Source organism: Ascaphus truei, chromosome 5 (genome assembly GCF_040206685.1).
Source record: "Ascaphus truei isolate aAscTru1 chromosome 5, aAscTru1.hap1, whole genome shotgun sequence".
NCBI classification, from domain to species: Eukaryota; Metazoa; Chordata; class Amphibia; order Anura; family Ascaphidae; genus Ascaphus; species Ascaphus truei.
Window position 1 is genome coordinate 278,010,191 of NC_134487.1, and position 23,001 is coordinate 278,033,191.

A 23,001-nucleotide genomic window follows, 5' to 3' on the forward strand; every position below is an offset into this window, starting at 1 on the left:
GTTACATTTGTCAAACATTTCCCAAACATTGGGTCTAGATGGTGTGCCTTTAACAATGGCCTTCATTGTTCCACTACATTTTAGTAAGGGCTACAAGACTAAACCTTTTACTGCAACAGTAGCAAGAGGATTAAGTAGCACAAAAAGTCAGATAATATATAAACCGTGACTGGGCAAGGAGACAGCAGATGCTGTTGATGTAACAATATTGGAAAGGTCCTATTCTTTGAAACTAATTTAAACATGGTGAATTGTTGAAAGATTAAAAACCGCAGCCTGCTAATTACCCTCAGATCTCATCTCTTATTCAGAGCATGAATCACATTCCATCACCATTAATACGCAGCCCATGAATTTTCAGTCTAATTAGAAGCGCTAGAGACGCAGCAGAGTTAGGACGTAGCACCCTGCGCCCGTCAGCACGAAAAAAAAAGGAGGTCATTAAACAGTCCTAAATTATTTATGGAAATTACTTTGCCCAAATTGTAATTATTTCCTCTGTGAATGCTGCTGTGAAACGGCGGAAGGAATGAGGGAGGCAGGATCAGGGATGGGTCAGAAGATTTAATGATGGAGAACATCTGGAATACAATGGAAACAGGTAAATTATCAATGGATTAAAAACAAGTGCAAAAAATGAAAAAGCAGAGACGATGGCCCCTATTCAATGAGATATGAAGCCTTCTTCCCGGTGCTGGAGAAGAGACCAGCTCACGTCAAAATAAAATCTTCTCCAGCACCGCAAGAAAAACATCCTCACAGCAGAAGAAATAATGGCTGATGCGAGAGGTTTGCATGCAAGCTTATACGGAGCAGTTCGTCATGATTGAGGAGAGGAAAATAATGATTAGAAAAGGTCTCTACCAGGAGGGGAAAAAAAAAAAAAATTAAAAATATCTTTATTGTTTACATTTCCTTTATTTCTGCCAAGCCAAGAAATTTTTGGACAACTACTGCTCACCTTCAATAATAATAATAATAATAATAATATAGATCTGTATTAATATCAAGACTGATTCCCAACACCGACTGCCACCTTATATACACGGGAAAAGAAATAAAGAAAACATTTAGGAAACTTTGTATAAAATCTAAAACCAGCCACGCTTTGTAGGAGAGCGGTGGCAAAGGGAGTTGCCATGAAAATCTGGATGTGCCCCCAGCCCCTCAGCCGGCAGGGAAGGTGTGAAAGAGAAATACTCCAAAAGCGAAGGGTTAAAGAGACCTTTGTTTCTCTGCTAGAGAAGCAACAGAGCTCTGGCATTGAGATAGAGAAACGGCAAATCTTACCCTGCAAACTCCTTTGCCGCTGCCAGTGAAGAAGTAAAAGCCTGCGAAAGCATTACTTCTCTAGCAGTGAAAAGCTAAAAACAAAACATTCCTATCCATACTGGGAGAATCACTGCGAACATTAAACACATCACAGGTCAAAAATCAGAGCCCAATGCTTGTGATATATTCACGGAGGGATCGGACACCAGTGATGCACAAGCAGAAAAGCGGATCGACTGTTTCAACAATTTCAGTGCTAAATGGGCCAGAACTCACTGCACAGCAATTTGTTCAAAGCTGCTTTAGTCAATGGAACGCTTAAGGAGTCTGCAAAGAGGGCAGCTCGGATCTCAAGCTGCAGGACTCACTTACAAGCAGCAGAAACTGAACAGTCTAAGCCACTTTGGAGAAAAATATATCATTTTCTTATGTATATATATTTATATTTAAAAAACAAACAAACAAAAAAAAAAACATGTTCTCCGTTGAGAGGTGGTGAAGGGGCTCAGTCAGGCTGCCTAATGTCCATGAGGGCAGGAATGTGTCAAGTCAAATGCAGTTTTTTTTTTTTTTTTTTCCTTTTCATCACAAGCTGAAATCTCAGAAACTCAGGTATACAAAACCAGAAGAGACTGTCACATCCCCAGGAGACGGAGAGAGTGATTACCCGCTTAAACTGTCTGATGCATAGACTTTAGCGCTCTGAAACAAAGCAGGACAGACATGGGCTGCATCTCTTCCGGCTGTAGCCTCCCCCCCCCCATCCCCTCTACTACCAGCTCGCCAATAAGTTTGTTTTATTTATAAAAGATTTTTTTTTTTAATGGCGGGTCAGGCTCCGCTCCCCCACCCTCCTCTTTACCCCGCTCCTTTGTGGACTGTGTATGCAGCTAAAAATCCTTCATATCCCACCACTGAAGGTGGGGTGGGTAAAGCTTCTATTTGCTGAAGTTGGCAAAGTTTGCAAAGGCATCTTGTTTGGGCTGCATGGCTCCTTGAGCCAATCCCATGGGCATCCCCATGGTGCTTGGCATGCTGATTCCCATCATGCCCTGGTTCATCATTGGAGGTACTCCCATTGAAGACAGGCCCATGGTGCCAGTCACCATGCTGGGGATCCCCATGCCACCAGGCATAATGGGGCTGGTCGGAGGTCGGACGGGCATCATGCCAGGAGTTGCGCTGATGTTTAGACCAGCAAAGCTCTGTGTTATCATGCCAATGGGCTGCTGTACATCTATAGATAAAGAATGAAAACAATCAGGTCATACATTAGGAATTGGAGGGTTTGTGTAATATTGGGGGGGGCACAAAAAAAAGTCCTATTACATGAATGCAGCATACAAGATGAAGGGCAATTGTAACAATTTCATTTTCATTCAACACTAGTCACCTGTGGTAAAACACTCAAGGGTTTGTAATTTTGGAGATCAATGGATTTGTTAAAATAAGCAATGGCTTTATACAATGGCTAGTTGCTGCATACCCCTGTGCACACACGCACACACGCACACGCACACGCACACGCACACGCACTATTCTCCATGTATTTCCCAAGGAGAGGGAAGACTTACTCTGCTGCATCATGGCATTTAGCGTGGGCTGGGTAGGCTTACAAGGATGCATGCCCGGAATCAGACTGTCCAGTGAGATGTTCACGCTGGGGTCAGACCAGGTGGCGGGCAGATGTTTCCCTGCTACTTTGAGGTCGGTTCCGTGTGAAGGAAGTGTATGCTGCTTCTGGAGGCCCATGTTCATGGTCTGCAGAGGCTAAGAGCACAAAGTGGTAAGAATTCTACTTAACTAGGGCATCTCCATGCATAGGACTTTTAAACAGGAGCCATCCAGGTTCAGCAGAATTTCACCTCCAAAGTCCTTGTTCTTTCATGAGAAATTGGCATTGGCTGAGACAGCCAATGAGTACAATATTCATTTTGCCTGTGCTAATTAAGAATCTTCCCCACCCCCAAAATGCCTGGAAATTTGTGGTGAATATCTCCTGAATAAGGAGATCCTAGTTTAAGTATGTATCATAACAATAAAACCGTAACAATTAAATAAAATGTAAACAAAACCATGTAATACAGACAATTGCTGCTTTACAGCAACGGAACATGGAAGAAATAATTAAGTTCCTTATTACAAACTTGTAATCCCAAACAGAAAAATCTTATAGCATTAAATACAGATCTCTAGCCCTTCACTCTATACAGCTCCACTTCCTGCATTCCACAGCCTGTTTAACTGGAAGTGCAAAGGCTCAGTAAAGGACACATGGAGGTTACCATTGTTTTAAGCCATGAAATACAACAACTGTAACGAAGTAATAGCGATAGACTGAGGATAACACAATAAAAATAAAACATTCAAACAGAGAACTGTTACAAAAGAGGAAGATAACGTTCACTGGTGGAGTCCGCAATGCATCGCAAAGCTGTTCCCTCCTGGTCTCTTGCAGTGAAAGAGTTAGGTGACAGAGGAAGTGTGTGTGCTAGAGGGTGACGTACTGTATGAGCGGTCATCCAGCCAGATATAAGGGAGACATAACCTACCTGAGAACGTGACATAGGCATAGAGATGCTCACAGTGCTAGAGCTCATCATGGAAAGGTTCATGCTCTGAGAGGAGCTGATGGTGGCGTGTGAAGACCCCATTATGTCAAAAAAGTCTGTGGCGTTGGCTGAGGCAGGGTTGGGTTGAGGAGCAGCAGAGAAGAGGTCTGTGCTGGGCTGTGTGACAACTCCAAACATATCAGCTGAGGGAACTGGTGGTGTTGCTGGCTGCTGATTGAATGTGCCCCATTCCCCAAATTCTCCATTCCCACTCGAAGATGGACCTAAGAAGAAGACGTTGACCAAAAATCAGGCGTTAAAGTGCTGGCGGCTGTGCAAACACAGAGGCAGCTAGATGCTGATGCAGAGCCTAATTTAAATCATGGGGCAGGCCTAGGATTGTGACAATAAGGGAGTTTAACCGTGTAGGGTTAGGATCTCCACTCCAGGAAATGGCGGTAAAATAACGAGCAAGAGTCTGAAATAATCCGTGAAGCAGAGCTACAGGAATATCGCACTGATCCAGAGCATGATATAATTCTGGGCAGAGCCGAGACTTCCATATACACTCACAAGTAGAAAAAAAAAGACAGTGCACTGCCTAGAAAAACAGGAGGCGGCTCACGGAAGCAAAAAAGCATTTATTTCAATAAAAAGATCAGACAAAAGCCGCCCATAGCTACACCAGGTGTCCACCTACGCGTTTCGGGCTCTATGCCCTTTCTCAAGGACCTGCACGCTATTAATCTACTGCTGTGGACTACTCCTCTGGATCCCGGAATTTAACAGTGAGTTACATTTCTGGGTTGCTATACCCTTATTTCTCACTGTATGGGGACATTGGTTGTACTGTTTATTGGTGCCTTATGGCATTAGGTACTAGTCCCCTAACCCTATAAGGGTAACTTTATTATATAACACAGTTTATTGGGAGTGGTCCTGTTGCAGACGCTTAAATGTTTAAAGGACTCGTTTATTCTGATGCACTGGCGTTCTACACATATATACACACACACACAGGATCTCAGCCATCTTTTTCCGATCTCTCTCACATACTATGTCACGGCGTCAAAAATGTAACAAGCTCTTTAACCGAACAAGCTCTTTAACTGAATAGTCCCTGAACACATTCAAAGAAATAACCCTCCTCAATCCTAGCAGGGGGTTGGGCTCCTGCTAGAGGACACACCTCAAACTTATCCATGCCCTGTCCTTCATATCAGACTTGGAGATATCTAAAAAGTTACACCCCGGATAATGCGATTACGAATTCAATGATCAGCCAATTTAAAGAGCCAGAAGATGTTGAAACAGACTGCTACCCAAACAATTGCATCCCCCTCAAACACTGAAGGGATTAACCATCTTTGCTCTGTAAATCACACTGCTTTTACCTTGTGGTGCTGGGAAGCTGGAGGATATAGCAGCAGGAGAGCTAAAATCTGCAAAACCACCAAATGGATCGGGCGAGGAACCTAGATGCCAGGATGAGACAGGACACGTCTTATTAATAACTTGGAGGATCTTGCAGGGAGTAATGCACCAATGCAAGAGATAACAGGACACACATCTTAGACAATAGGAGGGGAGTCATGTGACCCAATATTTAAGCAAGAAGGATGAGACCTGCCATCAGTTCGATGTGACATTTTGCAAAGAAGTTTCTCACTGTGCAACAGATAATAAACACTGTCTAAACCAGGGGTAGCCAACTCTAGTCCTCAAGGGCCACAAACAGGTCAGGTTTTCAGGATATTGCTGCTTCAGAACAGGTTGTTCAATCAGTGGCTCAGCCAAAGACTGCACCACCTGCACTGAAGCAGGGATATCCAGAAAACCTGACCTGTTAGCCCTTGAGGACTGGATAGAAAAAAGAGAAAGCGCAAGACCCTCATAGTGTAGTATATAAAAATAAAACAATTTTATAAAAAGGTGAGATATGCACGTACAAGATATATAGAACAAACAGGCATTGAGGTATAAAAAACAGTGTTAGAGAAGCTGTCCCACGTCCACTGCACAGGCTCCACAGATTCCGGCATGCACCCTCTCTTAGTGGCTCCGATCCTGCTTCCGGGATGACTCTGGTCGTGAGAATGCCGATTTGCATTCAGTTGCAGCACGCACTCGCAGGAGTCTGTCCACCGTCACTGCAGGGCGGTACTCCACTGGTGAATGAAGGGAGAGTGAACGTCCTCTCTGATTGGCTGTGTGTCAGGTTAGCACCCAATACATCACAGCCCACAGCTGATCGTGACCCCGATCCAGAAATACTGTCCAGCAAAGCACAGCAGGGGTTTCAGCATCTTAGTCTGTTGATAGGTGTGTACACAGCCACCAAATCAGAGAGGACGCTCGCTCTCCCCTCTTCATTCACCAGTGGAGTACCGCCCTGCAGTGACGGTGGACAGACTCCTGCGAGTGCGTGCTGCAACTGAATGCAAATCGGCATTCTAACGACCAGAGTCATCCCGGAAGCAGGATCGGAGCCACTAAGAGAGGGTGCACACCGGAATCCATGGAGCCTGTGCAATGGATAGAGTGGACAGCTTCTCCAACACTGGTTTTTATACCTCAATGCCTGTTTGTTCTATATATCTTGTACATGCATATCTCACCTATTTACAAAGTTGTTTTATTTTTATATACTACACTATGAGGGTCTTGCGCTTTCTTTTTTTCTATCGATTTAGTTAGTGATGTCCTGGCATCTCCATAACCGGCATAGCAGCAGACCCTCCTTCTCAAAGGGACGTTTTTTACATTGTTAGCAGTGACTTATTTGCTATATATTACCTTAACATCTTCATTGCACTTATTTGCACTGTTTATCTGTGACTATTGAGACACTCTGGTCACTATTTACTTTGAGTATACTAGTCACTTATTAGGTCTTATTTGACCATTATTTCACATTTTATTCATTATTTACACATTTGGTGCGCTTGGACATTTTTATGTTGTATCTTGAGGACTGGAGATGTTCACCCCTGGTCTAAAGTCGGCATGATAGAGCCAATATATCTTTATCATCGCTCCAACACACACACAGATTATTCTATGTCAGAGAATAAATGACAAGGTCCTGAAAAGGCCAGCCGTTTTCATTAACTGCTTGACCACTGCTGACATTTTCCGTTGTCCTACTGTGGCAATAAAGAAGCCTAGGAACTTCCCAAACAATAAAGAACATTCCCCGATGAACGTTAAGATAAGGAGACCAATGCCGCTCATCTCAGTTTGACAGGGACGTCTGTGCTGCGATTGTCGCCACATAACAGCTGGGAGGGCAGGTGGTGCAATAACATCTGGGCTGCACTCAAATATCCCCAGAGACCGATTCTGACAACTGGCAGAATGCCCGGACAGCTACAACTCTACAAGATATTCTACCCATCTGGCACTGCTAACCGGACAGAAACGGACTGCTCTATTGTGACCCAATACTTAAAACACGCAGAGATTTAAAAAATATATATATATATATATTCAAGCAGACACGTGTACCCCAAAGACATACGAGGCACACCCGCTCTTCATCCTTAAAACACACACACACACACACACACACACACACACACACACACACACACACACACGATAAACAGCACTCACAATGGGAATAGCAAATAGGTATATAATGGGGGGTGCCCACGGACAGAAATAATCTATTACATTTCTCAAGTTTTCACTCTCCGGGCACCACTGTGGGACGGCCGTATAGTCAAATTCTACGCGCTAAGCGTATCATTAGTACTCCATCTAAGATCATTGAGGGCCTGGATAAGATCCAATACAAATTTCAGTCTAGAGGTTACCCTGCTAAAGTTCTAGCGAATCCACGCCAGAAGGCTGAGAATTGGACTCCCACTGGATAAGAGGTCCATGAGAAAAAGAAATTCTCAATCCCATTTGTTTTCACATATAACACAAATAGTGGACTTATCAAGAACATCATACGACGACACTGGCCCCTCAGTAGTGATCCCCTTTTAGCTCACGCTCTTAGTGATCCTCCACTATTCTCGTATAAGAGGTAAAAATTTGCGGGATCGTCTAGTCAGGGCGAACTTCGGTGGCACCACTACGAAGCAGACATTCCTGGGTAACCCCAAGTTGGGGTGCTACAGATGTTGTAGTCAGTGTAACAGTATTGTGGAGGGACCAACATTTCAGCACCCTTTATCTGGCAAAACATACAAAATTACAGATTTTTTATACGTGCCTCTCTAAGGACGTTATATATTTAATCAAATGTCCATGTGGCTTGGGTTATGTGGGGGAGACCACCCAGAAGGTGAAGGATCGGATTGTACGGCATAAGGCGGCTATACGAAGGTGTGACCCGGAAGCGCCAGTATCACATCACTTCACACAGGCTGGGCATACTGTGAGTTAATTACGGTACCATTTAATCGATGGCATGGCACGGCAGGGCCGACGTGGTGGCAATCTACAGAAAATGTTATTTCAAATAGAGTCCAAATGGATTAGGACTCTTGGTACCCTGATTCCATCGGGCATGAATAAGGACTTGAACTTGAGCTGCTACTTTTAGACAGCTGTGCCCTTATGCCCTTCCTGTGCGTGCATTTAGTGACCCTGTCTCTATATAGCCTTGTGATGCCTGGTACCTATCCATATATCTCTATTGCCCCTTTGATTGGGGTATGTAGCTGTGGTGACAGGTCCCTGCGTATGGCTATCTTTGCGGGTAGATCCATCCTTTGCCATTGGTAGGTCCCCTCCATCCCTGACTAGGCCCCTTTTGGCAGATTTCCTGGTTTTTCAAAGCCATGGTCCTCCCGACCTACTTGGTGGGACAGTTACTACCTTATTTGTAGGTTTATTATGGATCATTACTGTGGTTATTAGTAAGTATTGTAAGGGTACATGTATATACAAATTTTAATTGTTACTCCGTGTGTGTATATATGTTTTTATTGGATACATATGTATTACTCTGCATTTGTTGTTTGCATCTCACCCTTTGTTCATTGTTTATAGGTAGCCCTTTGGGGGTACATATGGGATTCTGGTCTGTGGAGGATTGAAGCCTCACTGGCGATCCTCTGGTATACGTGCAACCATCCATCTTCTGGTTTATGAAAACATCTGCCCTCCAGACAAGCCCTTCATCTCTGCCTCTTACTGCCTGGTGATTCTCTGCCCGCTGCAGTGCTTCTACACGCAAGAGTATCATGGAGTGTGTACTACTGGTCACAGCGCATGCGCGACTTGACTGCGCTATACTTAGAAGCCTGGGATACGGCTCTCACACAGCACGCGAGTGCAATGCTCACCATGGCGATGTTTTTTTGTTTACACTACGCAGAGGATGAGTGGCGTCACGTAGCCACGTCAACACTACCAGCTGAATGGGACTACATTGATTAAAAGCTCACGGCTAATGGATGACGTCAGCCAGGCTTCATAAACCCCCTCTGACAGTGCAGTTAACCACAGACACCCTTTTGAGCTAGAGGAGCATGAGCATTTGGACAATTACATTGAGGACTGTGTGGTTTGATTCACTTTATCCATTTCATATGACTTTTGGACATTTTGTTCTGCATCCTCATTGCTCTCTTATTCTGCACTATTTGCATACTGCATTGTACCTTCCCATTATAGTACCTATTAGTGGAGGGTTTGTTTGTCTTCATTTGGGGCGTGATACTGTCCTTGTGGGTTGTGGGGCCAGGGAAGTACCCTTCTGTCCCTCAGGGGCTAAGGGGAACGGGCCTGACAAAGGGGTGTTCCCCGAAACGTTGCCCCCCTGTACTCCCCCTTATACCCACTTTTGTTATCTTGCCCACCCCCCCCTCGTTTTTTTTTGTTTTCCCCGTCCTGTCCTTCCTTTCCTCACACCCCCGTATTTGGTTCTACCTATATTTTATTAAGGTTTTTTCACTATAATGTTTTTGGTGTTGTCTGTTGCTTGATTCACTTGTGCACATATTAAATTACGCTTTGTTTATTTCATGCCGATGATTTGATCTGCTGATTTCTTTATATAGGGAGTGCTGGACTATTTAGTATTGTATACATACATATACATACTCTCTCTCTTATTGTTCCAACATGCAAATGCCAGAGCGCTACATGTACACATTCACTTCCTTCTCTTGCAGAAACACTGGTGTTTCCTTCTCTTTGCACATACAGTACCTGTTGTCTGACCAGATGCATCAAACAATAGATCCACCAGGGCGCTGGAAGATTTGTTGCCGGCTGCAGCAGGAGACTAGAAAGAGAAGCGAAACGAATGCAGAGATATCGAAACACATTCCCCCCCACTGCTCACTTATAGAGAAAAACACCCACCTCCAAACCGGCACATGCCCATTCTCTTTCACAGATAGAAAGTGTATAGATAAACAACGAGGGGGAAACAAAAGCTGACACGGTAGGCAGGGGAGGAATTTCCATGCAGCATTACAAGTGGGTAATTAAGAGAGAAGTAACATCAGTATTGCAGTACGCAAGTTAGAGCAGGGGAAGGAGCGAGAAAGAGGGGGACAAGCAAGCAATAAACCAGTGATGGGCAAGAGAGATCGTACAAGCTAACACAATTCTAGGCTACAGCCATATGCCAGAGAACAGTATACGTGGAGCAGTATCCCAGAGCGCCCACCTTGGCAGTCTGACTCTGAGTAGGAGGAGTGCCTTCTGGACTGGCTTTGTCTCCGGTGTAGTGGGCAGCTGCACCCAGGTCAATGGTTTTGGACGGGTTGCCCGAACGTCTGTGACGAGTGGTGGTGGTCTCGGTGGCCTCAGTGATGTGGATGTGTTTGGTGGTCACCCTCTCCTCGTCATCTTTAAACTCTCCTGTTTTTTTTGCTCGGTTGGCTTTCTTGTCCTCTTCGCTGTCACTGCAGAGTAAGGAGTTACATGAGAACAGCCCCACAAGGATCGGGTACACAGGTCCATATCTTAGCCCAGTGGTGCGCTGGATTTTTTTTGGGGGGGACGCGGGGGGGGGGGGGGACGCGGACGGCTGCAGCGGCCCCGTGCTCTTCCCCAAGGCATTTAAATTAAATGCAGGGGATTCCCGAGAGGCCTCTGTAACCTACTTACCGGGATTCAGTAGATTGTTGTGCCGAGTCGCCGTGGCAACATCTGACGCCACGGGACCCCATGGCGTCATTTGACGCCCGTCGCCATGGCAACGAAGTCATGTGTCGTCACCCCCCTGCGTCATTTGACGCCGGTCAAAAAGTAAGGGGGGCGTGAGTACCTGGGGGAGCAGGCAGGGGGGGGGGGCGCGCAGCGCCAAACGTTTGCGCTCCCCTGTCTTAGCCATTCCCTCTGGAGAGTTTGTTATGATGAGATACCCAACAGGTACAGTAATTTTAGCAGCACTTACAGTTCACAGCAGTCACTTCACGAAGTATACTCTGCAAGTTCTTACATCTCACTTAACCCTTCCACTGCCTTCTCAGCTTACATTTAACGTTAAGGTTCATATGCCATGCAACTTCTCATCCCACAGATGCGCCCCTGTGACATGCAGGGTTCACTCACCTGCCTCGCTCTGGGGAATCTTCACGGGTGTTCCTCCTGAACTTGTTGATGGTTTCGTCGATGGTGCTCCCAATCTTGTCACCGATTTCTCCCAGCTTGTCGCTAAACGGAAAGCCCGTCTTGCTCTTATCCCACTCCTCGTCCCACTTAGATTTGGGCTCGGAGTCATAATTTTCACCTGCAGAGTATTAAACAAGGAGAGTTTAAGACCCTTGTGTCCTTTCCTGGGTGGTTAATAATGGGCCTGGAAGGGGAGATGGAGTCAGAGCAAGGAGATGGAGACATTAGAATTGTCAATCAGAAGGCTGTAGGGAATGAGGTGGTGGGAAAGTGGGGGAAGAGACTGTCAGAACCAGGAGGATAGGATAGCAAAATCCAAGGGTATTAATGCATGGGGTGCGCAAACTGGCGGGCGTGAGAATTTCTAGGGGGCGGGGGTGTGGCAGTTAGAGGCTCCGCGCTCTTCCCCACTGCTTTTAAATTTAATGCCAGGGGAGGCGCGAGGCCTCTGTAACTCCCTTACCTGCTCTCTGCCGGGATCTTCAGCGACCTGCCGCCATGGCAACGCGACGGTCATGTGACGTGGCGCGTCGCCATGGCACCGTGCGTCAAATGACGCGGCGGGGTCACCTGATGTGACGTCACACGCCCCGCGACATCATTTGACGCAGAGTCCTTGGAGAGTGGGGGCGCGAATGCTGCGGCTGACGGGCATGGGGCGCAGCTCAAGAAGTTTGCGCACCCCTGTATTAAGGAAAGCCGAGGTGAGATGATCCATAGAGGTTCGGAAGGCTGATTCAGGATTGATGATGCAAAAAGCCATTATATTTGTGTCCAAGACAAACACATATTACGTACATTATAGGTTGAACTCGATGGACATGTCTCTTTTTTTCAGCCTCATCTACCATGCAACAGTATAGGATATTAGAGAACGCCTTAAATTAGCAAGAAAATCTTTACATGTACACACCGTTCCATAGATGTAATATTACGGGGTAAAGGCAATAAAAGAGGACAATATAAAGATAATCAAGAAGTCATTATCCAATCCATCCGGTATTGCCTGTAACTAGAGGCAGAGCACAGTTAGGCACATGCTTGTCACCTGCTATGTCCCAATGTGATCAGAGGTCAGAGGAAAGGAGGAAGCAGCACAGCGAGGTGCAGATGCAGTGACCTGTGTCCGTGCTGCACATGCAGCGAGGATAGGGCGAAAGCAGCAAAGCGAGGTAGCGAAAGCACAAGGGACATACTGCAGGAGAAACACCAAAGCCCAGCAAACGTTACAACCAGGTCCAACTCAGGCTGTCATTCAAAGAAAAAAAATCTCTGGTCCTTACACCAAGGCCGAGTTGGTTAACCCTTTGTTAACAGAGGCTGAGCATACATAAGGTAGTAATTAACATGTGTAATGCAGCACATGGCATTCTAGTCACTCGTACCTACTGTAAATTAGCAAATCTCGCTCTATATAAAACAGTAATAGATACAGAAATGGGTGTTGCCCATTTTTACACTGCTTGGGTGAAATTCTATTCATTGTTAATTGGAAAGACAAAAATAGAAGATCGTTTTATTATGTCTGGCGATATTACTGTATTGTATTTATTAATTTATTCTTTTTATATTGCTGAACTGAATGCACCAAGGCGCCAGACTGCCATGGAAAAACATTGTCTAGTTGTAGTTTTTCATGGAGAAGTTATGGGGTTTTAAAAATTATACTGCATTTTTTTTTTTTTTTATTTATTTTTTTTTAAAGGTCTTAAGTCCCAAAACTAAGGTTTATAGCAGGGGTGCTCAACTCCAATCCTCAAGGCCCTATAACAGGTCAGGTTTTCAAGGTATCCCTACTTCAGCACAAGTGGCTTAAGCAGTGGTTCAGTCAAAGATAGCACTGCCTGTGCTGAAGCAGGGATATCCTGAAAACCTGACCTGTTGGGAGTGCCTTGAGCACCACTAGTTGATAGAATTACACACTGATATTACTTCAAAACGAAGAGGGGACTGAGCTTTCCTGACTGTAGACAGACGAAACTGAAAAGTGAGATGTAAAAGAACCCTAGTTCCCAATTGCAAGTGCAATTTTCAGCAAAAAATATGTTAAATAGGCTGTGGTGTTAAAGAAAATAAAAATAAATTCAATACTTCCCCATCATTGGGTTTAATATAATTGATGTATGCACTGCTGCCTCACATTAGCATAGCATAAGCTCCGCAGTGCACTGCAGGTCCTCCTGTGCTGAACACAGTTAATACATTGGAAATCTACTTAAGAGGTTTCATATAGGCTGTGCAGTGTACCATCCCCGGAATTATACAGAGTAAAAACCGCACAATGGAAAATTTCAGAACAGAAAAAGACCGTGCAGATTTAAAGCAGACGCAAAAGAACTGCTTTCAAACATGTGATTAGTCCTCAACTCTACGCATTTTCTAGCTCGTCTAGATCAGTGTTTTTTAACAGGGGTTCCTAGGAACCTTTGGGTTCCTCGAGCATCCCTAAAGGGTTCCCTGCAATTTTAAGGTCAACTGACAATTGTACCAAATACAGAAGAATGTACAATGTATCTGATCTCAGACACAGTTTTAGAGAGAGTTGGGGTTCCTCAGAATTTCACATAGGGTTCCTTCACCAAAAATAGGTTGAAAACCACTGGTCTAGGTGCATGTTCAATGTATCTTTTTCATATGCCTCTGATGTCATATCCATCTTGATGGCACCTGACACCAGGACAAGCCTTTACCAGACAAAGGCTGGCACACTTCTACATTTCTTTATGGTAGTGTTCCACTGCAGTATGTCCGCGATGCCAAGCCACATTCACCAACTGCCTCCCGCTGTCCTTCACCATGTGCAGCATATGCACAGTACTCACTGTATCTAAACCCCCCCGCACTGTCCGACGACACCCCGATGTATTTGTCTTTGTTCTTCTTGGCTTTCTTCCTCTCCTCCCGTAGACGGTCATCGTCTTGGACAAACTCCACCATCTCCTTCACCTTCTGGCGGATGTTCACACCTTGGTCCTTGCCGTTTTCATCTGGGGGAAAAGAATCTTGTCAAACCTGTGTCTATCCAGCTAACTGCCTGGGTATATGCCGCTATCTGACTGCCTGGGTATATGCCGCTAACTGCCTGGGTATATGCCGCTATCTAACTGCCTGGGTATATGCTGCTAACTGCCTGGGTATATGCCGCTATCTAACTGCCTGGGTATATGCCACTATCTAACTGCCTGGGTATATGCCGCTATCTGACTGCCTGGGTATATGCCGCTATCTGACTGCCTGGGTATATGCCGCTATCTAACTGCCTGGGTATATGCCGCTATCTAACTGCCTGGGTATATGCCGCTATCTGACTGCCTGGGTATATGCCGCTATCTAACTGCCTGGGTATATGCCGCTATCTGACTGCCTGGGTATATCCCGCTATCTGACTGCCTGGGTATATGCCGCTATCTGACTGCCTGGGTATATGCCGCTATCTGACTGCCTGGGTATATGCCGCTATCTGACTGCCTGGGTATATGCCGCTATCTGACTGCCTGGGTATATGCCGCTATCTAATTACTTGTGTGAATTTACCCAGAAGCGCTAATTTCTCACTTATTGTTCTTTTATCAGTTTCGTGTGGGCCTAGGAAAAAAGTAATATAGGCCGCTTGCGACGGTTCTTTCAGGGCATGGGGTCCAGTCTGAACTGCACAAATTACACATCATGTCTTATATTTCCAAACTAAATTCAATAGTGGCAGAAATAGGCTATGTGCATTTAACTTATTACAATAGAAACGGAAGCCGCAAGATGAAAATAAAAAAAGTTACGTTTGAAACAATTCTTCAAAATCAATAGAACTAGTGAGAAATTCTTTTTTTGTGACAATTTCTTTGTTGTTTTTACAATGACTTCAGAATTTGTCCAGGGCATTATCCTCAGTGAACCCGATTTAAGGACCATTTCTCTTTCCCGTTAGGGAACTTGTGTGTTTTTGGTATGGTACGATTCTTAGGTGACCACAAGCCCTTAAAATAAGCAGTAACTGTCTGTTAAGTACTGTTACTTTGCTGTTTGGAAATAATTTTTGGAGCTTTAACGTGAAAACCCAAATAACAAATGCCTAATATGACAAAGGGGCAGTTACACAGCTGTGCCTTTTCACTTTAGTGCCACTCAAAATCACATTACAAAGTGTGACTGCCACTTTTGCCCCTTCAAGGTTTACAATGCATTGCTCCTCCAAAACTAGAGTTAACTGTTCTGAGGATTTTTTTTTTTTTTTTAAAGATTAAACGTTACTCTTCCTTCCTTCCCACTCATTAATACAACTTCACTCCTGCCCCCATTAAAGAATATACTAAAACACGCTCAAAGAGCCAATTTCAAGCAAATTAACACATTTTACAAGGCAGGCAACACACACACTGCTCCAGCAGCTCCTAATTGCTGATAACCTGTCTCTGAAAGCAGCAACTAGTTCTTTCTAGTTGAATAATATTCCGTCTGCCGCCTCCTCCTTCTACATCTCCTTTATTTTAATGCATTCAAAACACACCCCGGCTTTCCTTTGCCCTGTAAATATCATTTGGCGTAGGCTAGAGGACTAGTGTGGAGGAATAAACCCAGCTTCAAACAACGGTGCATGTGTGTGTTGGAAGGCCGACCTTTTTCTCAGTGTATAATTAAAGCTCAGCCTTTCTTTCTGCCGCCACAGGGGATCGGCCTCTGGTGCATATTTTAATATAAACCCCGGCCGCTCGTGTTGTGCTGCTTGTGTTGTTATTAGGTTTCTCCTCTCGGCAAAAGTTCTCCTCCTCGCTAATTAATACTCTAGGGTCCCGTGTCTTGGAATCTGTTCTTCACACAGCCTGCAGCGGCTAGGGCCCAATTAGGCCCCGACAGCCTGTGAAGACGTTCGGGTGAGTGACAAGTCCGACAACGGCTTTAATTTGCTCCTTTCCCCCCCCCCCACCCACCCTCATCTCTCCTCTTTTGCGAATACACACCTACAAAGTGGTAATTTTCCAAGGATCGCAGGTCATAAATGTGCTCTCTGCCACTGGTGACGACGCGCTCCGATCCGTTCCGTATGAGGTACGCCAGCAACAGCAAAGACTGAGCAGAAGGGAGAGAACAAGGCATTTGTAAAATTAGCTATGCTGGCTAAAAGGGAGCTCCCAGCGAGCAAAGGGAACTAATAGCAGTGATATGTTTCATAGATTAAATCTAAGTAACTGACAACTCTAAAATAATTCAGACAAGTATTTTTAAATATTTGTTTGGACTGTTTCCCTGGTAACAAGTAACAAGATGCTTTGAGTAGAGTTTGGTAATACACAGATATGATATTGGAATAATAATAATAAAAAAAAAAACATATATATCTCCAATATTGTTGAATATCACGATACTACTGTTAACCATGGGTGTCTGATGTTTTAGGGACAGTTCGTGACATGCAGTTTTCAGACACGGCAGCCTCATAAAAGACAGATCTACCAATGTAAAAGGTATGCTACCACCCATCCTTTATTCTCCAGTCCTCAGTGATAGAAGCACCCTTCTTCCCCGGAGGATCGGTCTGTCACATTACTTTTAAACCCCTTCCCTACCTCCATCGCTGGTTATCCACGATAGGACATTTGATAAATTTAGAAAATAGAAGTAATCGGATGGGGGGGGGGGAGGGAGGGGACTGTGAACTTCTACTAAATGTTAAAACACTAAAACATTAAAACGTTGAGTGTTTTTTTCCAATTGAGTAGATTTATTGTGTCAAACATCGTTACATATAGTTCTTCATATTGTTATTGTGAGCAATTTATGCTATTGCCCAATCCTACCTAGGAGTGTTTATCCCACTTTATCTTTCCAATGTCATATGGTGGTGGTTATATTCCACTTGGAATGATTCACACCTTACTCCCTCTTATCGGGAAGTAATTATGTTATCACACTACTACTAAGGTTAGGAGACAATATGTGACTGATCATATATACTTTATCTTTCTATGTTCTCAAGCTATAAGCACTGTAATGCTAGAAGGATCCCCCATAACCGGGACCCCAAAAATCCACTCATCTGTGACAAGTGGAAAATTAAAGTTAATGAGTGCAGGTAATACTGCAGGTGCAGAAGAACTGTGCTGGTTCCAGAGCAGTCAAACACCACTGTGCTTCCGGCTATGCAAGGCATTGTGGGACACAACTTTGGGAATCTTAGCTGTGATTGACAGTTTTGCCACCACTGTGGTTATTCTGCACTCAAATTTCCCAGCGCCAGGCTCCACAGGTTGGACACTCAAGTTTTCTTCTAACCCTCAGCAGTACTTTTTGAGCTTTGTCTATTTCATTCTTCAGTTTGAAATGCTGCAGTGTTTTAAAGGAAAGAAAGAATACTGAGCTAGAGTATCCTTTGTCACCTCTGCAAAAAAGACTTCACTGCAAATATTCAAAGCGCTCAATTTCAACTTTGCAAGTGCTACCGCTTCTTAGGATGAACTCCTAACTAGCACAAAAAGATCAGTACAGATTATATATTCTATGGTACTCAGAATTTCTGTGGTGGTGTGCTAATTGGAGTTAGACATTTGGGCCTAAAATGCATCACTTTAAACATGAATGATGAAACAGGTCATACTCGCCATTGGCTCCCCTACCAACAGAAACGCATATGACAGACTCAAGATAAGTGCCTGAAGTCCAAGTCAGACCAGTGCTCTTTAATGTCTGTATTCGTGAAATTACAGATTCACTGAAAGGCTAAGTATACCTTTCCGCAGCAGGGCTGACACTGCAGAAGCAGTAAACTAAACACAGATTTAGAATAACTAGATGAATGGCAACTACGGTCTAAGGCTAGGCAGTCCAAAACCATGCACTCGGGCCACAAAAACATACGGGCAGAATACATCATTAAAAATAGTAGCCGGTCAACCGCCATAATGAAAAGGGACCTGGAAGTCCATGTCAGATGACTCCCAATTCAATCTATCAAAGTAATGGGTAAAGTCAGCAGGATTGCATCGGGAAAGGTGTTGGCAGCAAAAACGTGGCAAGGTGGAGCACTACTTTAGAGACATTGGGCAGGACTTCACCAGAAGAAGAAGAGTTAGACGTGTGTCTGGTCTACAACATAAAACCATTAAGAAAGATAGCAGGACCTCAACATGTACACACACACACACACACACACACACACACACACACACACACACACACACACACACACACACACACACACACACACACACACACACACACAAAGTATTCAGGCTTTATTGGTTAATAAACAAACTATGCTGTCCACCTCTAATATTGCTTTGAAGAACTGATGGGACCGTTTTGATAGTTGGGAAGCAATATTGAACTACAATAAGTCGAATGATTGTACAAATTATTTTGGTCAGTGAAGTCACACTTAATAATTTTTCATTTTATAATTTGGGAATTATTCCCATTTTTATTCCATATATTAGAAAAAGTTTTATTTTGAACAAATGTTACACGTTACGGTTATATATTTAAGTAGGGCCTCTGTTTGGCATTTTTTTTACCTGGAAGAAAATAACGTTCATATATAGAAAGTGTATCAATATGGAAGCCTTTTTCAGAGAAAGAGGAATGCTAAAAAAAATAGCTTAAGCTCTGAAGCTTGAAATGTGAGCCCGTACTTCTGCACTGAAAGAATAGTGGGTCCATGGAAAAGCCTTCCCTCAGGAGTAATAGATGCTATTAATATAGAAGAGGGATTTAAAAACTGTTTTGGGATAGAGATCCTAAATATTAAATGGACCTAATGGGGCTTGAAGATTAACATCGGGAAGGACAATGGTCAAACTAGGTGGGCTAAGTACACTAGTACTTTTATGACAACTATCGGTTTCAATGCAAACTCAACAGCATTATATATTTAGTGACCATAACCCTTCCACTAGAAAATACTGTGGGTTAAAATGCTTTATGCAAGATGAACATAAACTACGGATTAAACGTCTTGCTTTTACCTGTGGAAGAACCAAGTAATGGCTAAACGGTTAACGCAGGGGTTCTCAACTCCAGTCCTCAAGACCCCCCCAGCGGGTCAGGTTTTCAGGATGTCCCTGCTTCAGCACAGGTGGTGCAGTCTTCGACTGAGTCACTGGTTGAGCCATCTGTGCTGAAGCAGGGATAGCTTTAAAACCGGACCTGGTGGTGGCCCTGGAGGACTGGAGTTGAGAAACACTGGCTTAGCGTGAGTCTTCAAGGCAGTTTCACCAATACCCCTTTGAGTAGGAGCCGGGAGGCACACGCAAGTTGTATTTTGGAATGCACCCGTAAGTGATCACGTACTGAACTGGAGAAAAGCAACTTAATAATAAATAAACATTCGTTAGGCATAAGTTGATAGGACAAAACAAGACACGAAGCACAAGTTTGTTTATGTTTAAGATGGTAGAACTGATGCAAAATTAACAAGGCTGAATGCATAAAAGTTACCAGCATTCAAAGTCAGTTACTGTCAACTCTCCTCTCCCAGCTTCTGATAATTGAAACTGAGCTTTACTTGCAAAAAAGAAAAGAAAAGAAAGAGTGAAATGTTAGCAATAAAAAGGAGGCAGCCTGGACGAGCCCGGCAGCTAATCCTCAGATGAGAAGTTGGATGTATAAGTAGTGTGTGTGAAGGCATTAAATATTAACAGGCACTGCACTCTTGGGAAAGCCAGCAGAGAGCTCACAAAGCACCCTGCAGGCGCATCAACAGTACCTCCTGTATACGCTCACCCTAAAGAGGCAAAACATCTACTGTGTAATACACATCAAAAAATAAAAAATAATTATATATCTCTCTGGCAGATCACAGGTGGTGGAATGTATATTCAGTGGTGTAATGTTAACACCTTCCATACTCGAGAGGAATGCAAGGCTTTGCAGACCTTATATGAGCAATGGAGTTAAAGCAACTTCCCCAGCCCAGTCTGCCGCACTGCTATTTTCTTAGAACATACTTACACCAGACTAAGCAAAACTATTAATGTTGGAACTGGGCATCAGGGGGTATTAAGGGGAGCAGTGTAGTTGTGCAGGGTCACTGATGTTTTCTTGTTAATGTTCTGTAAGAAATGTTATGCAACTGCTATAAGAACAATGTGCATCATCAATCGTGGCCCAGAAATCCTCATCTGTAAATCAACTTATTATAGTATCTTAAGTCTTCGATGAATGGGTGTATGTATTTGAGCATTGAGGACATTGCCCGACTACCAAGCCACTGTGCATCAGGCAGCATTATTGATGACCTTCATAGCGACCCGAGCTTGTCATGTATTAAGGGTCAGTATAGCACACTAACTTTTAGATCAGTAGTGCGCAAACTTTTGCTGCTGCTTCCCCCTGCTTTGTCTCCCACCAGTGCTCGCAACCTGCCCCCCCCCCCCTTTACCTTAGTACAGCGTCAAATGACGCCACGTTGTCATGGGGACGCATCCAGAAGCCAGCTAAATCTCGATAAGTTGAGGTTGCTGAGACTTCACGCGCCCCCCGGCATTTAATTTAAATGCTTTGGGGAAGAGAGCGGGGCCTCTGCAACCGCCGTGCTCCCCCTCAAAAATCTCATGTCCCCAGTTTGCGCACCCCTGTTCTAGACTATCAAGAGACAAGTACTTAATAATGTTCTGTACTTCCCAAAGAAGCGGTCCTCCATACCTTGTAAACTCTGCGCCAGTTCTTCTTGTTGTCTTTCAGCATCCTTGTCCACAACATGTTCATGAGCTCTGGAAACTGTTCGTACATGAACGTTGCCCTGGAACACACAAGAACCAGATGAATAAGTGCATTCTACCACTAGATGGCAGAAGTGAGCCTAATTAGGAGACCTAAGACATTAGCATCCATAGAAAGCTGCTAAAATGTTGGTACCATGTATTAATCCATACGCTGCCAACACGCTGAGTTTAGTCCCTCTTGCAGTAAAGCGTCTGCATGGACCATTCCATTTTGGTTTGCTTCACCCATGAATCACGTACAAATACCAGTTGCGATAGTGCAGAGTAAATGAGTACTTCAGCATTTGGTGATACCTTTTTTTATTTGGACCAACAATGGATATTACAAGCATACTTTCAAGAGTTCACGCTCTTCCTCAGGTCAGCAATACTGATTTGCAGATATTCCAAATTAGTTCAACACACAGATGTCAAAATCCAGATAACAATCTAAGGCCGCGTTTATAGTGCCGGCGACGCGACCGATGACGTCACCCCTCGCTGTCGCCACTGGCGAAAGTTGAACTTTAGTTTTGAGCGACGTCGCTGGCTACAAGGCCAGTGACGTCACGAAGGGGGAGGGCAGAGTGCAGTAGGCACTCTGTGATTGGTGTAGACAGTCACATGTGGCGACTGTCTCTCCCAAAATCAAATTTCACTGGTTTCCAAATTTGTGGTCGCTACGTCGCGCTTACTATAAGCGCATGCGACGGATTCAATGTATTTGTTTTGGCGCGACGTCGCAGTTGCCAGGCACTATAAGCGCAGCCTAAGGCAGATGATGTAGGAAAGGAATGGCAGAGAGAACAGTAAATAAACAGAGAGGGCAATAAATGGATGAAAGGGACAGTGAGAAATAGGACCAGGCATCCATCAGCAGTGTGAAGGGGGTGGGGGACACACAAGGCACCCATGTCCTTCACCCATGGAGAAATACTAATAATATGCATCAATTTCTCTCATGGAACCGGCTTTACATGTGGTTTGTGGCAAGAAGCATGAATTCCCGGTTGTTTTCATGTTTAATTAATTTCATTAGTTTTTTTTCATGCTGCTGCCAGTGGAGATTGTTGCTGGATGTTATTCATCATATCCCTGGTCTCAAACAAAAGTCTGTTAAATGTTAATGATTGTTAACAGGGAGCGGGTGACTGGCCAAAGTAATAACGAAGATGGCATCCCACTTCAGAAACCAGCGTGTTAACTGCACTCCTCAACAAAAGTGTCACCACAGGGGCACTTGGGCTTCCTGTATAGGTCACTATGTTGGGTCACAGACTCAACTGCCCGGCCTTAAAGCAGCATTTCCGTCAAACTCCTATAGGATTTTTGTTTTAAATAAATCAGTGGTGTTGTATTAGAGAATACTTACTGCGTTTCATGATTTTTTAAATTTATTTTTTTATTAAATGTATTGAGCTACGTTGGGTTGCGATAGCAAACATTTAGGAAGCTACTGCACTTCCTTTTTTGAAATAGGCGGCCATATTACGTGCCCCTGGAAAGCAGGATGTACGCCGATTGACTGGCAGCTTAGATAATTGCATTGCCACAAAGGCAAGAAACATTGTAGCTGCCTAGTTACACGGACTGAAGGATTGATTAAAACAGGGGTGCGCCAAGTTTTTTTCCCGTCCGTCTCTCCTCCCCCCCCACCGTGTGCCGGCTCCAGAGCTCACGCCCTCCCCAGTAACCTGGCATCAAATGACACCGAGGGTCAAATCACATGACCCGACCCCGCAGCATTATATGACGCGCAGTTCCATGACGACACTCATGTCACATGACCAGAAGCCGGCTAAATCCCGGTAATTTGAGGTTGCAGAGACCTCGCACAGTCCCCCGGCATTTAATTTAGATGCCTCTGGGAAGAGCGCGGGGACTCTGCAACCGCCCGCACC

The 23,001-nt window shown here is 44.4% G+C and overlaps 1 protein-coding gene across 2 annotated transcripts in view; it reads right to left on the reverse strand.

Moving 5' to 3' along the window:
- Positions 1 to 544: 544 nt before the first annotated feature.
- Positions 545 to 23,001, reverse strand: part of CLINT1 (clathrin interactor 1) — a 64,970-nt gene continuing 42,513 nt past the window's right edge. Inside the window, exons 3-12 of one of the 2 annotated variants that reach the window (XM_075602203.1) lie at positions 21,042 to 21,138; positions 16,364 to 16,472; positions 14,234 to 14,398; positions 11,352 to 11,529; positions 10,462 to 10,699; positions 9,996 to 10,071; positions 5,219 to 5,299; positions 3,825 to 4,108; positions 2,847 to 3,033; positions 545 to 2,509 (exon numbers count right to left, since the gene is read on the reverse strand). In XM_075602203.1, coding sequence (XP_075458318.1) covers positions 2,211 to 2,509; positions 2,847 to 3,033; positions 3,825 to 4,108; positions 5,219 to 5,299; positions 9,996 to 10,071; positions 10,462 to 10,699; positions 11,352 to 11,529; positions 14,234 to 14,398; positions 16,364 to 16,472; positions 21,042 to 21,138 — 1,714 coding nt within the window. In that variant the 3' untranslated portion in view covers positions 545 to 2,210. Of the gene's footprint in view, positions 2,510 to 2,846; positions 3,043 to 3,824; positions 4,109 to 5,218; positions 5,300 to 9,995; positions 10,072 to 10,461; positions 10,700 to 11,351; positions 11,530 to 14,233; positions 14,399 to 16,363; positions 16,473 to 21,041; positions 21,139 to 23,001 lie in introns of both variants that reach the window. The other variant, XM_075602202.1, reaches the window with a different exon arrangement.